The sequence below is a fragment of the Taurulus bubalis genome (genome assembly GCF_910589615.1).
Source record: "Taurulus bubalis genome assembly, chromosome: 1".
Lineage (NCBI taxonomy): Eukaryota > Metazoa > Chordata > Actinopteri > Perciformes > Cottidae > Taurulus > Taurulus bubalis.
This window is the reverse complement of record NC_136589.1, coordinates 2531519-2544746: the sequence shown is the minus strand read 5'-3', so window position 1 is coordinate 2544746 and position 13228 is coordinate 2531519. Positions and strand designations below refer to the sequence as shown.

The following is a 13228-nucleotide window of genomic DNA, read 5'->3' as shown; positions in this document are numbered from 1 at the left end:
CGATTTCAAACGTTTTTTGTTGTTGTTTTTGAAGCTCGTCAGTAGGGGACAAAATAAAGTACTTTAAGATAAGCAATGCTTATAATTTATAGATGACAAAAACTAGTATGTTTTTTTTTTTAACCACCTGTGTCTTACAGTTGCTTTAAAGTTCCGCTTTAAGTCATATCTTCACCACTTAGAATATAGGAACAGAAGTGTATTAATGTATTTTCTTTTGACAATGCGTGGTTTGTACTACATCCGTGTAATGTCGTTATTTTAGACGTCGAAACCCATATGTCCGATTGTCAGGAAAGGCAACATGGACATGGAGCTGCCCTCTGGATTCTGAGCATTAAAACATGGTGGACTGCACAAGGCGGACCCTCCGAGCATGAAGTCAAGGGATGCATATAATACGGAACATTAATGCAGATTTAGCATTTAAAAAAGTATAATATGCATCATAATCTCTCGCATATTAAGAACAGAATGAGCAGTGTTGTGCTCATATAGCCAAATGACATTGCATGTACCTGTTAATGTGGACAGACATGTATTCTGAATACATTATCTTCACAAAGCAAATTAATCATACATCACCACTCCTCAGTGTGAGACATTTCAAATAAACACCAGGTTCATATTAAAATATCAGAGAATGCACGTGTTAAAATATGTCCGATATACTGTATATCTTGTAAGTACAGTATGAGCGACATAAGTGTGTCAAATCCAAACATGCATGAGCAAATTACAGAATATATAGACATTTTGAATTAATAAACCACAACCAAGCTATTGTTTAAATGACTTGATACAGCGAGCGGAGCATGAGATTCATCAGCTGAATTTATTGAAAACCAACAAAACATAATATTTAAACAAAGATATTTGAAAACAGCTTTGAAACCAAGGTGACACACATATAGATTATACAAAATAAAATAGGTTGTGATTTAACATGAGATGATAATGTCAAAGTCAACACTGACAATAGCTCAGCGTAAGCAACATGCAGCACTGACATGAGGACGAATAGTTTCAAGGAAAAGAAAAAGACAGAAATAAAACGTGAAGGCACATGAAGTCCAACAAGCGTCTGGGAGGAGAGAGGAGCCTCATGCTGCCTGCTTTTCAGACACCAAAGATGACCCGCAGGTCGGCCAGCGAGAGCTTGGAGACGGTGCTGCCCGTCCCCGACAGCACGTTCTGGGCCAGCTCCTTCTTCTTCACCTGCAGTGTGGAGATCTTCTCCTCCACCGTGCCGCCACACACAAACCTGCAGCGCACACACACACACACACACACACACACACACACACACACACACAAACAAAATTACACACTCGAGGCTGCAATCACAGCAAAACCCAACATTATCCCCTAAGTCTCACTCACAGGCCCAGAATCATGCCAAAAAACATAACTTCATCATTTGAAGAACATCTTCAAAATGAGGAAATTTCACTCTGTTTAAGACCATAAAGGAGATATTACATAAATATATTTATTATATACATACTTTGTAATCTTTACACTGGTTACCTGTTAGTTTTGGTATTGATTTTAAAAGTTGTTATTGTTAGTTTATCAGGCTAAATCCTCTGGTTCTTCTTTTAGCTGCTTCAACCAGCAGAACTAAAACATTTTTACATTTATACTCCAAGTTGCGTGAAGTAAATATTGATATTTTATAACCCGTCAGTTCAGCTTTCTTTTTGAGTTTTTCCAATTGAAAGGTTTGTATTATTAGTGCTTTATGCTCTGGTTGTAGTACTTGTACATGTATAAATACAACTTGATTGAGTGGTAGGGATCCAACATAGATTCAGTCTATGAACCGTTTCAGTGCCATGAGTCTGTGGGTTTGCTGTTAAATACTTGAACGTATTTCTTTATTCCTTCTGACTCGTTACCTGTGGATGGTGACGTCTTTATTCTGCCCGACTCTGTAGATCCGGTCACAGGCCTGATCCTCCAAGGCCGGGTTCCTGTGAGAGCATTCAGGGGTCAGAGGTCAAAAGATGTGAGCACTTCATGAGCAGCTTTACACGACCGGGTCGGCGCAAAACAGCATTTAAAATTCCTAAAATATATTGATATTACCATATTTAATAATATGAATGTAACCCTGTTATTGCTCACATTGACATCTTCCAGACTGTGAAAAACATTAAATATAATAATCCTCCCAACTGTTAACACTGTTGTTTTTATTCTTCCTAATAAATTAAAAAAAGTCTATAAATGTCAATAATCTTCTCATAAATGGTTCTATGAGAATAAAGATACTGGTTGAGCTCCAGTTCCAGCTGACCTGACCATAAATAAAATAAACAAAGAGCAACGTCAGGAGGTGAAAGCACGTGAAGAAAGGGATGAAACCCAGAACAGTCCGGGCAGAGCGACCGCCTCACCAGTGCATGTCCATGAGGAAGAGGTGGTTCCCACCGATCAGGTTGAGCCCGACTCCTCCGGCACAAAGAGACACCAGCATGACCTTCGGCACAAAAACAGAAATATGAATCCATTTCTTTAAAGAGAATAAATAACTCGAGGTGTTTGATGTCGTCCCGCCGGTGCAGAACTTCCTCCATTGAGGATAATGATTGAGGGGCGCAACAATGGGCGTAAAGAGGTGTATTTGTTCAATATGTTGAGCGTATAATACAAACAGCTGTTCATTATTATTATTACAGTCACATGACTGGAGGTGGAGAGGCTCACCTGCGGCCCGTCAGCGTTGGTGTTGAACTCCTCCACCAGGTCCATGCGCACTTTGGGGGTGACGGTCCCGTCGATGACGGCGTACCTGAGGCCCATCCCCCGCAGGTGCACCGCTACGATCCTCAGCATGCTGGTCCACTGGGACACGATCACACTGCAGAGGCCACGGGACGTGAGTGTGAGTGTGTGTGTGTGTGTGTGTGTATATAACGTAGTACCTTTTCTGATCGGCTCCGTCTCGTCTGATCGCCTTCAGCTCAGAGACGATAGCAGCAATCTGGAGACATTAAAAAAGGTAGAAGTTGAGATTAGTTTTGTTGTTGTTCTGATAAAACATGGGCTAGTAGTTGGTTTTAAAACATGACACCACACAGGCAGATTTTCATCAACAGTCGCAGCTGAATGTGTCCAATGTCAACCAAATTAAATCAAGAATATAATTACGTTAAAGAGTGTAAGTTCAACAAAAATCAACAAAAGAAAATGCACATTTTAAAGAGAGATGTTTTCCAACATTTAATCAAAAATTATTATAAAAAATTAAAAAAAAACGTTCACCGGAACTTGTGGAGCAGAGAAAGAAACAGGAAGTCCTTAAAAACTATTTGAGCATATATTTAGCAGCAAAATCAAATATTGATTGTTTCTTCATAATGTTTTTAATACTTGACGTCTGTGTTTGTAGAACGTGAACTAAAGCAGTTTATAAACACAGACACTGTTCACATCTCTGAGTTACACTCTTGATTCCTCGCAGCTCATTTGTTTCTACGCCCCCTGGTGGTGAGGAGAAGAAAGAAGCTCATGTCCTGAGCAGACTCCTCTCACGGGTCCAGTAGGGACCTCAGGGTGCTGAACCCACCTTGGTGCTCTCACTGGTGTCCTCGAACAGCTGGGAGGCGAAGCGGGTGCCATTGAGGGCCACGGTGTCGGTGGGCTGAGGGCCCGACGAAGAGGAGGAGGAGGAGGAGGAGGAGAGCGACAGAGCGTTGAGCTGCTCCTCCAGAGACAAGACGATGCCGTCGCCCTGCAGCTCCGATGTGTCGAGAGTCTGAGGAGAGAGAGAGGGAGAGAGGGGGGGGGGAGAGAGGGGGAGAGAGAGGGGGAGAGAGGGAGAGTGAGAGAGGGAGAGAGAGGGGGAGAGAGACAGAGATAGAGAGAGAGGGGGAGAGAGGGAGAGTGAGAGGGGGAGAGAGAGGGGGAGAGAGGGAGAGTGAGAGAGGGAGAGAGAGGGGGAGAGAGACAGAGATAGAGAGAGAGGTCAGTGTTGTTTATTTAAAGCATTCCCGTAAAACGTGTGTGTGTGTGTGTGTGTGTGAGAGAGCGTGTGTGTGTGTGTGTGTGAGAATGTGTGTGTGTGTGAGAGAGCGTGTGTGTGTGTGTGTGTGTGAGAGAGCGTGTGTGTGTGAGAGCGTGTGTGTGTGAGAGCGTGTGTGTGTGAGAGAGAGCGTGTGTGTGTGTGTGTGTGAGTGAGCGTGTGAGAGAGCGTGTGTGTGTGTGTGTGAGAGAGCGTGTGTGTGTGTGTGTGTGTACCTTCTTGAGAAGCGACAGGTGACAGCAGCACTGCCGGAGGCGCAGCAGCAGGGACAGGATGTGCACGGTGCTGGACGCCTGCTGAGGCTGCTGGGAACTCGACACGGCGGCGTCAGCCTGAGACATCCCGAACTCCTGGGCCACTGGGAGGGAAGAACCCCAGTATGAACCCCAGTATGAACCCCAGTATGATGGAGCTCCACACATGCAGCTTTCTCAAAACTCCTATTGAATTTTTTGGCGAGTATGTATGTATGTATGTATGTATGTATGTATGTATGTATGTATGTATGTATGTATATATATATATATATATATATATATATATATATATATATATATATATATATATATATATATATATATATATATATATATATATATATATATATATGGGATCTGATGTCTCACCTTTGTCAAAGGGATTGGAACCGGCAGCGTTCCCCTTCTTCACGTCGTTCCCTTCGTGTCTCTTCAGGTAGTTCTGCAGAGTCGATCTGCAGGAAAAGAGACAATCATCATTCTAGTGTCACTTTATGATATTTTGTTATTGGTCAATCTACTGTATCCAGACTCAACAACATTTGGTTGTATAGAAGTCTATGCTTCATGTGTTAAAGCTGCATTCTCACTCCTGACCATCATGGGGCGACTCCTCTGGTTGTATAGAAGTCTATGCTTCATGTGTTAAAGCTGCATTCTCTCTCCTGACCAGCAGGAGGCGACTCTTCTGGTTGTATAGAAGTCTTTGCTTCATGTGTTAAAGCTGCATTCTCTCTCCTGACCACCAGGGGGCGACTCCTCTGGTTGTATAGAAGTCTATGCTTCATGTGTTAAAGCTGCATTCTCTCTCCTGACCAGCAGAGGGCGACCATAAAGCAGGGGATGCTTTAGGGCGGGGCTACAAGGTGATTGACAGGTGTCTCTACGTCCCTCCTCAGTCCATACATGGTCATTTCCTGTTCACCTTACCTGGATTGGGCGAAGACCACGTCATACACCGCCTGTTCATCCGGGGACAGTTTGAGTTGATGCACCTCGCAGGTCCGATCGGGAAGAAGCACCTGGACCGAGACATGGTTCATAATCAATAACAGAAGGCGGAGCTCATGACGTAATGATCTCATATAAAAAAGGTGTGAGCGCCCACCAGCGCGTTTCCTTTGGAGTCCCGCTGGGCTTTGGTCCGCCGGAGCAGCAGAGTCCTCGTCAGGATGTTGAGTCTCTCTCGGCCTCGGTTGGACCCGTTGTCCACCTGAGCCTTCCACACCTTGAACTCGTCAAACGGAGAACAGCGCAGGAACCTGAGAGACGCAGAGATAACTTATGTCAACACATGAAACTGAACAGTCTGGAGGCTGGAAATAAAAAAATATATAAAAAAATATTGTTACAAAAACTTCCTTTATTCATCTAAACCTTTAATATATTTTAAAGTCACTATGAGGAACTTTCATGATGTGTTGATTCTGGCGCCCCCTGTGGACTACAGTGGTAGTGCCTCTAAGCACCAGGGTCCCTTTAGAAACTGGTCTCTGCTGTAGGACCAGATCTACATGAGGACTATAGAGGACCAGGACTACATGAGGTCTATAGGGGACCAGGACTACAGTGAGGTCTATAGAGGACCAGGACTACATGAGGTCTATAGAGGACCAGGACTACATGAGGACTATAGAGGACCAGGACTACACTGAGGTCTATAGAGGACCAGGACTACACTGAGGTCTATAGAGGACCAGGACTACACTGAGGTCTATAGAGGACCAGGACTACATGAGGACTATAGAGGACCAGGACTACATGAGGACTATAGAGGACTAGGACTACATGAGGTCTATAGAGGACCAGGACTACATGAGGTCTATAGAGGACCAGGACTACATGAGGTCTATAGAGGACCAGGACTACATGAGGTCTATAGAGGACCAGGACTACATGAGGACTATAGAGGACCAGGACTACATGAGGTCTATAGAGGACCAGGACTACACTGAGGTCTATAGAGGACCAGGACTACATGAGGACTATAGAGGACCAGGACTACATGAGGACTATAGAGGACCAGGACTACATGAGGTCTATAGAGGACCAGGACTACATGAGGTCTATAGAGGACCAGGACTACATGGGGTCTATAGAGGACCAGGACTACATGAGGTCTATAGAGGACCAGGACTACATGAGGACTATAGAGGACCAGGACTACATGAGGTCTATAGAGGACCAGGACTACACTGAGGTCTATAGAGGACCAGGACTACATGAGGACTATAGAGGACCAGGACTACATGAGGACTATAGAGGACCAGGACTACATGAGGTCTATAGAGGACCAGGACTACATGAGGTCTATAGAGGACCAGGACTACATGAGGTCTATAGAGGACCAGGACTACATGAGGACTATAGAGGACCAGGACTACATGAGGTCTATAGAGGACCAGGACTACATGAGGTCTATAGAGGACCAGGACTACATGAGGTCTATAGAGGACCAGGACTACATGGGGTCTATAGAGGACCAGGACTACATGAGGTCTATAGAGGACCAGGACTACATGAGGTCTATAGAGGACCAGGACTACATGAGGTCTATAGAGGACCAGGACTACATGTCTACCTACTTGAGCAGCGAGTACATGTCCAGCAGGTTGTTCTGGATCGGTGTACCCGTGACGGCCCAGCGGGCGGCGGCCCTCAGTCGGCAGACGGCCATGGAGGTCTGGACTTTGGGGTTCTTGATGTTGTGGGCCTCGTCCAGAACCAGCCGGGCCCAGCTGACTCGCAGAAGAGGGGCGGGGCGAGAGGGCTGAGGAAACGAGGGAGGAAGAGAACAAACGTTTCTTTATGCTCATCTAGTTCAGTAAAACACAGACTGTGTAGAAGTACCTCATACCAACACAGACTGCTGGAGTGAGAACATGAACGTATGAAGGACTCACCACTTCATCAGCACCGGTGCTGGGTTCCTTCTGGACCGGAACCTCTTTGGAGACCAGACTGTAGGTGGTCACCACCACGTCGTACTCAGCCAGCCTGAGGGGACGACAGAGCTGTTAGTCTTCAATCGCTAACCGCTAACAGCTAAGAGCTAAGAGCTAAGAGCTATTGTTAGCTGTTAGTCTTTAACCACAAACACTGATGTTCAATAACATCACAAGTCTATAACTCATTTATATGAAGACCAAAAAGAAGTGTGTGTGTGTGTGTGTGTGTGTCCTTACACTTCGGCCCTCTTCTCCCTGTTGGGTCCGTGGTACAGGTAAACCGTGAGCCTCCCTGTCTTCAGGTGTCTCTCCACCTCTCTCTTCCAGTGGTGCACCAAGGAGGCGGGGCAGATGATCAGGGTCGCTGCCGAGGCCACGAGGCTGCAGTCTGGACCAAGACAGAACCGTCAGAACCTCAAGTCTCCCAGCAGAACCATCAGAACCTCACGTCTTCCAGCAGAACTATCAGAACTTTACGGGTGTTAAGTTACCGGCTTTGGAGATCCAGCCCTCCTGCTTCTTCTTCTTCTCTTCCTTCTTCTTCTTCTCTTCCTCTTTGGCTTTGATCTTCTTGGCCAGTATGAGGGCGATGATGGTCAGAGTCTTTCCCAGTCCCATGTCGTCCGCTGCATCCAGAGGGAGGAAGAGGAAGAGACATCGTGAGGAAGATCCCCGTTTGTCATGCTATATTTAAAGACCTCAAAAAGGAGAACATGTTATATTCTTACCACAGAAACACAAATGCACATTAGTGCCGAACTTTATGTTTGAAATTACACGAGTTGAAAAAATTATCGGCATCTATTTTTATATTTGATTAATCCTTTTTTCACGCAAAAATAGAAGAAACTAATGTTTTCAGCCTCTCAACTGTGGAGATTTCCTTCTTTTCCTCCGTTTTTACTTCATGTTGAACTGAATTTATTTGGATTTGGAACAAGACATTTAAAAGACACTATTTTATTTTTATAAACCAAACAATTAATCTAGAACGTAAATTCCAGATTAAACGATACTGAAAATAATAGTTATAGCCCGAATCTACATTTGATTAAAAACAACAATATTGTAATTATCGTGTTGTTCTGCACTAAATAATCATCTTCTAGATTCTAGCAGCTCGGTTTTTGTGAATGAATAGACAATAACCGGCTTATTTTCATCAGTGAGGAAACATTGCAACTTCTTTAATAAATGTAAAAATAAGGTGAATTTACCGAAAATTCCTCCGCAGGGACTCTGGTTCTCTCTCCAGAGCAGCCAGGCCAAAGCTCTCCTCTGATGGGCCAGGAGCAACACCTGACAGCCAATCACAGGAGGACAATGTTATGACGGTACTGGACCAATCACAGGAGGACAATGTTATGACGGCACTGGACCAATCACAGGAGGACAATGTTATGACATCACTGGACCAATCACAGGACAGGAGGACAATGTTATGACGGTACTGGACCAATCACAGGAGGACAATGTTATGACGGTACTGGACCAATCACAGGAGGACAATGTTATGACATCACTGGACCAATCACAGGACAGGAGGACAATGTTATGACAGCACTGGACCAATCACAGGAGGACAATGTTATGACAGCACTGGACCAATCACAGGAGGACAATGTTATGACGGTACTGGACCAATCACAGGTGGACAATGTTATGACAGTACTGGACCAATCACAGGACAGGAGGACAATGTTATGACAGCACTGGACCAATCACAGGAGGACAATGTTATGACAGCACTGGACCAATCACAGGAGGACAATGTTATGACGGTACTGGACCAATCACAGGTGGACAATGTTATGACAGTACTGGACCAATCACAGGGGGACAATGTTATGACAGTACTGGACCAATCACAGGTGGACAATGTTATGACAGTACTGGACCAATCACAGGAGGACAATGTTATGACGACACTGGACCAATCACAGGAGGACAATGTTATGACAGTACTGGACCAATCACAGGGGGACAATGTTATGACAGTACTGGACCAATCACAGGGGGACATGGCTGTCAACATACATTAGTTCCCTGATGTTTTGTCATTAGTTAAACACATGAGCTGGTGGTTCACCTTGATGCCCTTGGGGTCTGGCACCTCGGCCTCAGGGTCGGGGCAGGACTCCTGGGACTTGTGGAGGTGGTCGATGGTCTCGCAGGTGGCGTTTTTCACTGCCAGCAGCCGGTCGTCCGTCATCCGGCCTCCGTAAAAGGCCTGAGCCTGGAAGTTAGCTGGGAAACAGCGAGCACGGAGAGTTAGTACGAGTGGCGAATAAAAAGCAGTGAAAGGTCTTTAAGATTTATCTGAAAGCCCAGAGGAAAGACAACATGAGGATGAAGGACGATAGACATGTTCATACAATAACTCTACGATCAATTCAATTCACATAGTGGCTGACGTTACCACGGTTTTGCTCAATTTCGGAAATTATCATCGCAAATTTAAGATTTAATAATCTCAGAATATTCTAGTTTTTTTCTCAAAGACATGACTTTATAACCTAAGATAATATATGTTTTCTCTTAAATGTATGATTTTATAACCCAAAATAATAATTATATTATTTTCTATTAAATGTATGATTTTATAACCCAAAATAATAAATATATCTTTTCTCTTAGATGTATGATTTTATAGCCTAAGATAATATATATTTTTCTCTTAAATACATGACTTCATAACCTAAAATAATAATTATATTTTTCTCTCTTAAATGCATGACTTAAATATTCTGGGCCTGAACAGGCGGTCGTAGTTTTAACGTCGACAGTGAAGTGGATATGGTTTCCCTCCAGAACGAAGACAGAAGGTGTCGGCCTACCTGCACCCATGTGGGTGTTACCCTGGGCCGGCTGGAGCCCCAGGGTGCTGCTGGAGGAGCCGGGTGCTGGGGGGGCGGGCAGCAGGATGGTGCCGCCCTGCCGGCTGAAGGGGTTCGTGACCTGGCTGCCACCCGGACCGGCACCTCCACCCGGACCGGCACCTCCACCCGGACCGGCATCTCCAAGAGAAAAATAACACAAAATGTACTCAGAAACTTGTGAATTGTAATAATAATAATCATAATAATAAAGACAGTTAAATAGGATTCATCCTGCAGTAGCGGGTTACCGGGCAGAGCAGCAGCCGTGAGGCTCAGAGTCTCCAGCGCGTCCTCCAGCTCCTTCACCTGAGACCTCAGGCGCTCGCCTTTATCTGGCAGCGCCGCCACGTTCACCACCGACAGAGTCGCCTTCACGGGGAGAAGAGAGAGAGAGAGAGAGAGAGAGAGAGAGAGAGAAGAGAGTGAGTCTCTGACGGAAGAGTCTGGCGGGGATTTATTCCATCAGCGCTAAACCATGCGACCCGATTCCAGCTTCTTATTGGCTGCTTTATTGTGAAACAGGAAGTTGTTCATGGGGCTTTTATCCCAGTGAAGGCAATATTTTTTATATATACACATATACACAAATATAAAATAATATATATAAAAAGTATTTTATATAATAAATATAATTATTAAAAAAGAAGTTTATATATATATATATATATATTTTATAACAAAATGTATCATATAATTATATATATACAATATTTTTTTATAATTATATATATTTATTATATAAAATATATTTTTTAATAATATTTATATATATATATATTTAACAATGTAGCACGTTTCCTGGTATTTCAATACATGTATTAGATCTATCTATCTATCTATCTATCTATCTATCTATCTATCTATCTATCTATCTTATAACCACATGGTAAAGCCTGTTTTAATACATTTTGTTGAATGAAATACTTGAGAAATAAAAAGTTCTCTCTGGTTTGTTAAGAACTTTAGTGCAAAAAGATCAGATGTTCTCAGAAACTTGAATGTGCCTCATAATACCTAAGCTTCCTCTTTCTGTCATTTCTCCTCATCTATTCAGACTGATCTCCGTCTCTTTGTCAACAACTTCTAGAAAGCACAGAGACTTTCTACGAGATGAACAACGCCCGTTCTCTGCCCGCATCGCTCCAACCGGTGACCCGGCTTCACCTTTCTCTGCTGCAGCTGAGCCGTGAGCAGCCGCTGCATCCCTCTGGCGTCGCCCGGCTGACCTCTGACCGGCTGGAACCCGGAGAAGGCGGTCAGCGTCTTCTGAACGGCAGAAACGGGCGGAGTTTTCTGAGTGGCCGGTTTCACCGACACCAACACCACATCGTCGTCATCGTCGACCTGGTGGGTTTGGGTTGCACTGGACTCTGGTCGTGGTGGTTTGGTGGACGTGGGGTTCTTGCCGGTATCGAAGTCTCTGCTGCTCCTGGCTGCCGGTTCAGAGACGCCCTCCGTGTGCTCAGCCGGACCGGCGCCGCTCTCGGTGGGTCGTGGGGGCGGGGCCTTGTGCGGCTCCTTCTTCTCCGTGCCGCTGGAGGAAGAAACCACGCGTTCTGCAGCGCGGTTCTCCTCCGTCTGGTCCGGCTCCCCCACTCCGCCAGCTGTGGGACGGTTCTTCTCCTCATCCGAAACTCTCTTCTTCACCTTCATCCCCGGTGGAAGAGGTTTTCCTCGGTAAGAGTCCAGCTTCTCCGTCTCCTCCTCCTCCGCTCCGGCGCCCTCCACGTTTTCCTTCTGGTGGCGTTCTCCTCCCTCGGCCTCGGGACTCGCCCCGCCGGCTCTCCCCTCCTCCCCCCCGCCGCGCCGCTGCATCCGCCTCCACTCGGAGTCCTGGTCCGTCTTGCCGGAGGCTTTGAAGGGGTTTCGAACCGGCGGCAGGCAGGACGGCTGCAGCTGCGTGTCAGATAGAGGGTTTCTCTTCTCCTTCTCGGGCTGCAGCGAAGGAAGACGACAGAAACGTTAAAAAAACAAGAGAGAGAGGACGGCGTGCAGAGATTCACCGGCTGGACTCAAACTGTGATTTTACAATGTGTGTGTTTAAGCCTGACACCATTTGGTCTCATGTGATGATTTGAAGAGATAAAAGTGTTGACAAAGGTATTTAAAGTATACAGTATACGGGCGCTGTCTTACTGCAGTCCACGGCACGTCTCCACACCACCTCTGGCCTGCTTTTTTACCCACAATGCACCTGAAGAACAACCTGGAAAAGGAGAACAGATAGATGGATCAATGTTATTGCTCCCGAGTCATGGCTCTTTTGTGCATACGGTTCCGTTGCACTTTTAATAATTCTGTGTCTAACGACGCTCTCCAGGGTTCCCCGGTAGAACATCAGCCTCATCTGGCGGCTCCAATGCAGCACCAATGTAAAGTGCCAAGCTATCACTGTGTGTTTTCCACTTGGAGCCAAGCATCCAACCCAACCCTTCACCTCGAGACGGGCATCAAAATGTAAAACAGTGACTTTAAATCAATGTCACCTGTGGCTCTGCTGCTGGAGACTGTAGGTGAGAGCTTGGAGTTCTACCATGGAGTCTTCATGATGGAGGCAGTGGGACGGTGAGATTCTGGAGGAGATGATAATGAAAAAAAACTGTGCAAAAAACACCCTAAAACAGCTATCATACCATTAAATAATCAGCAGTTATGTTTTGGTACCCATCTTGTATAAGGTTATAGTTGACTGGAGTGGATTTAAATTGGAATATGATTATTATTATAAGAGCTGTGAGCAAGCAAACCAACTGCGTATGACTCATGTTTATTTATTCTAAGCCTCCCCACATCGTGACGTCAGTACTTTTCCTCACCGTGCCACGTGACTGAAATCACATCCTTGCTTGTCAACACAGACGTAGAAGCTTTTGCCTTTATTTGGTCCATCTTTAAGGCCCGTCTTCAGCATGCACACGCTGCCTGTGTGGCGAACACAGGACGAAGCACGAACACTTCATTTTCACTTCAGGTTTGCAACGGAAATGCAGAGCAACAATAGGGTTTGTACTGTACAATACAAACACAATATCTACCTTTATGTTCTACAACAAACAGTTAGCTAACTTTAACTTGTTGAGACTTACCGTGCACCTTACATAAAACCTTCTCCAT

General features: G+C 45.1%; 1 protein-coding gene across 1 annotated transcript; it reads right to left on the bottom strand.

Annotated features, from left to right (window-relative positions):
- Nucleotides 1–879: 879 nt before the first annotated feature.
- On the bottom strand, nucleotides 880–13228 carry ttf2 (transcription termination factor, RNA polymerase II; the record flags this gene model as incomplete). The annotated part of the gene is made up of 23 exons (XM_079226593.1): nucleotides 880–1264; nucleotides 1902–1976; nucleotides 2403–2485; nucleotides 2713–2866; nucleotides 2931–2989; nucleotides 3575–3763; nucleotides 4246–4388; nucleotides 4657–4742; nucleotides 5218–5309; nucleotides 5396–5549; nucleotides 6873–7057; nucleotides 7191–7284; nucleotides 7473–7623; nucleotides 7727–7861; nucleotides 8453–8534; nucleotides 9325–9482; nucleotides 10073–10252; nucleotides 10363–10483; nucleotides 11279–12049; nucleotides 12251–12320; nucleotides 12601–12687; nucleotides 12931–13036; nucleotides 13201–13228. The coding sequence occupies 23 exons, from the start codon at nucleotides 13226–13228 to the stop codon at nucleotides 1120–1122; spliced, it is 3348 nt and encodes a 1115-aa protein (XP_079082719.1). The 3' UTR covers nucleotides 880–1119.